Consider the following 2,554-nt stretch of genomic DNA (forward strand, 5'->3'; position numbering starts at 1 on the left):
TGTAATTTGTATTGTCATAAAAAATACCCTTGTGTCCTAAAATTGAATGCGGTTTACTCTACATTCAAGGATTAGATGTATAAGAGTCGCGAGTGCCTATACATACGGTGTTTGGTGGTGAGTAAATGCACCAGCCGACAAGTGATGCTACAATATGCTTTGCACTCAATGTTTTGTGAGCAGCTGTATGGCTGTCAAAGAATTATCTAGAAAGTGCCTCTGTTGACCATATTAGCTCTGTTGGCCGTTTTAGCCCCTATGATAGACGTTTTACTAATCCATTTTTGTTGGGAATAGAAGGATGACTGGTACACCACTGTGCACTTTTAATTTGCTTTCCTAAACCTGAGAACTTCGGTTGTCCAACTGCAGTTGCTATTGGCTGAATTTAGGCATGGCTGGTTACTTTTCCGATGGTATTCTTAGTATTTTTCATCCTGTTCTGAGCATTTTTTATGCACATGTCTTTTTTTGTGAACTTAACAGTATGTTGATATGGACAAATTGACACTTGACTGATTTCCTTTGATTCATTACCAGTGGAACATTTGAATAAGAATCCTAAATGGATATACATGCACATGACTTGGTCTGCTGAATGAAATGTGATGCCTATCTCAGTAAAACCAAGTAATGTTGCATATTGTACATGAATAGTAAACATGCTATGTGTCGAAAATCCTAAACTGCGGTTCAATATTGTGCGTGGTGTACAAAAATTGAACTGTGTTACTTGTTCAACCTTGTGACACCTTCCCCTTTGCAGCTCATTCAAATGCCAGATATCCCACTGGAGAAAAGGTCACAAAGATGAATGCCATCCACCAAGTGCTAATGCTAAGCCAGATGATGGAGCTGCAATTTTGGTTGCAAAGGAAGGAAATGTTGAACACCGAAGAGCTTCTGAAGAGAATGTAGTGGCTGGTGTACAACCAGTGGCTGAAATTAGTGTACCGGTTGTGGCTGAGTCTGAAACTTCTGGCACAAACCATGTTGTGAAGAGCTCAAATGATAAAAGGAAAGATACGCCTTTTGAAGAGGTATCTGCTACCACAGAGATCCCTGAAAAGGGCAATTCTGACAATGTGGTCAAACTTGGTCAAGTTACCCCTCAAGTAGCATCCTTTGACAGTAAAAGGGCAGAATCAAATACCAAATCTACCAATTTTGTTGGAAATAGTTCTTACGTGAAGGACCTAGATGATATATTGGTTCATAAATCTCAAGCTTCTGCACCAAAGATGAGTGGCCTTACCAGTTCCATCCATGAAGATATATATGTTCATTGCAAGGACCATGGTAACGCTGAGGATGCTGATGTTAGTAAGGATTGCTCTCGGATTAATCATATTAGAAAACCTGCAGATAGGAGCTATTCCCAAATGGCTGCAACTGCCGTACCAGCACCCAAAAGTTCTAGGACTTTTCTTCGCGTGGAAGTTGAACCGTGCAAAATAAAAGCTACTGGTGAAGAAAAGTCTGAAGGCTTGAAATTAGTAACGCCAGTATTAGCTGTTGATAGGGTTTCTTCTATCCATGATGGCCGGTCTGTAGCACCTAATCCATCAAAAAGGGCTGATAATCCAACAGATAGAGGAGGTTCAGCAGCAAATAACCTTGCGACATCTTTGAAGAAAATTGTCAGGCAACAAACAACACCAAAAGTTGTGAGGCATTATCCTTCAGAGTTGGTAAATATAACTGAATGGCTCTGTAGTTAGTAATTTATTTTCTTTTATTTGCTACTAAAATCTGCTTTTCAGACACTTTTCCCATATGATGTTTTCATCAAGCTCTACGACAAGGTTGAATTGCGCCCTTTTGGTCTTCATAACCTTGGCAACAGGTAAACATTGAATTACTGTTTCTGGAATGTAACAGTTGGGAGATTAACTGCATGCTTTGTATTTCTGTGAAGTTTGTTGCATAATTTTTTTGTGTAGGCATCTCTAGCTTTTAATCTGTTTGCAACTTAGTTTTTACTTCTGTTGGAGTCTGGTTGACATGAGTAGATCTTATCTGGTTTGTTTCCCTAGGGCCAATCGTTAATTTAATAATCCGTTGCTAAAGATGGACTTATTTCCCACCCACAACAATATATGAAGTGATCAGACAAATATGCTCCAGCATGCTCTGATAGTATTTAATGGAATGATAGTGTTGATCTACTACTTTTTTGTCATGCTGTTGATAGACTTACCTACCAGTACATGGAACTTTAGGCCTCCTTTTTTTCACAGGATAGGAATATCATAGGAATAGGAAAATCATAGGAAGTGAGATGACATATATCTCAATTCCTATAGGGAAAGAGATGTCATTTGATGCATAGGATAGGAATCTTTCAATTGAGTCTAGGCTAATGTTTCTTTTCCTTTGAAATGCGAAGGATTGGTTCCTATCCTACATAGGAATAGGAATCCATTCCTACAAACCGAACGGAGGGAGTATTTCCTACAAAATTCCTATCCTTTATAATTCCTACAAAATTCCTGTAAACCAAAGGAGGTCTTATGTTAAACAAGATGTTGTCGCATTAGTGAGATATTTTGCG

The 2,554-nt window shown here is 38.7% G+C and overlaps 1 protein-coding gene across 2 annotated transcripts in view; it reads left to right on the top strand.

The window, feature by feature from the left end:
• LOC119335643 (ubiquitin carboxyl-terminal hydrolase 19-like) overlaps positions 1 to 2,554 on the top strand; it is a 12,392-nt gene that overhangs the window by 2,923 nt on the left and 6,915 nt on the right. For both annotated transcript variants that reach the window (XM_037607750.1, XM_037607751.1), the window contains exons 2-3: positions 767 to 1,691; positions 1,764 to 1,846. In XM_037607750.1, coding sequence (XP_037463647.1) covers positions 767 to 1,691; positions 1,764 to 1,846 — 1,008 coding nt within the window. The remainder of the gene's footprint in view (positions 1 to 766; positions 1,692 to 1,763; positions 1,847 to 2,554) is intronic.

This window comes from Triticum dicoccoides, chromosome 7B (genome assembly GCF_002162155.2).
Source record: "Triticum dicoccoides isolate Atlit2015 ecotype Zavitan chromosome 7B, WEW_v2.0, whole genome shotgun sequence".
NCBI lineage: Eukaryota > Viridiplantae > Streptophyta > Magnoliopsida > Poales > Poaceae > Triticum > Triticum dicoccoides.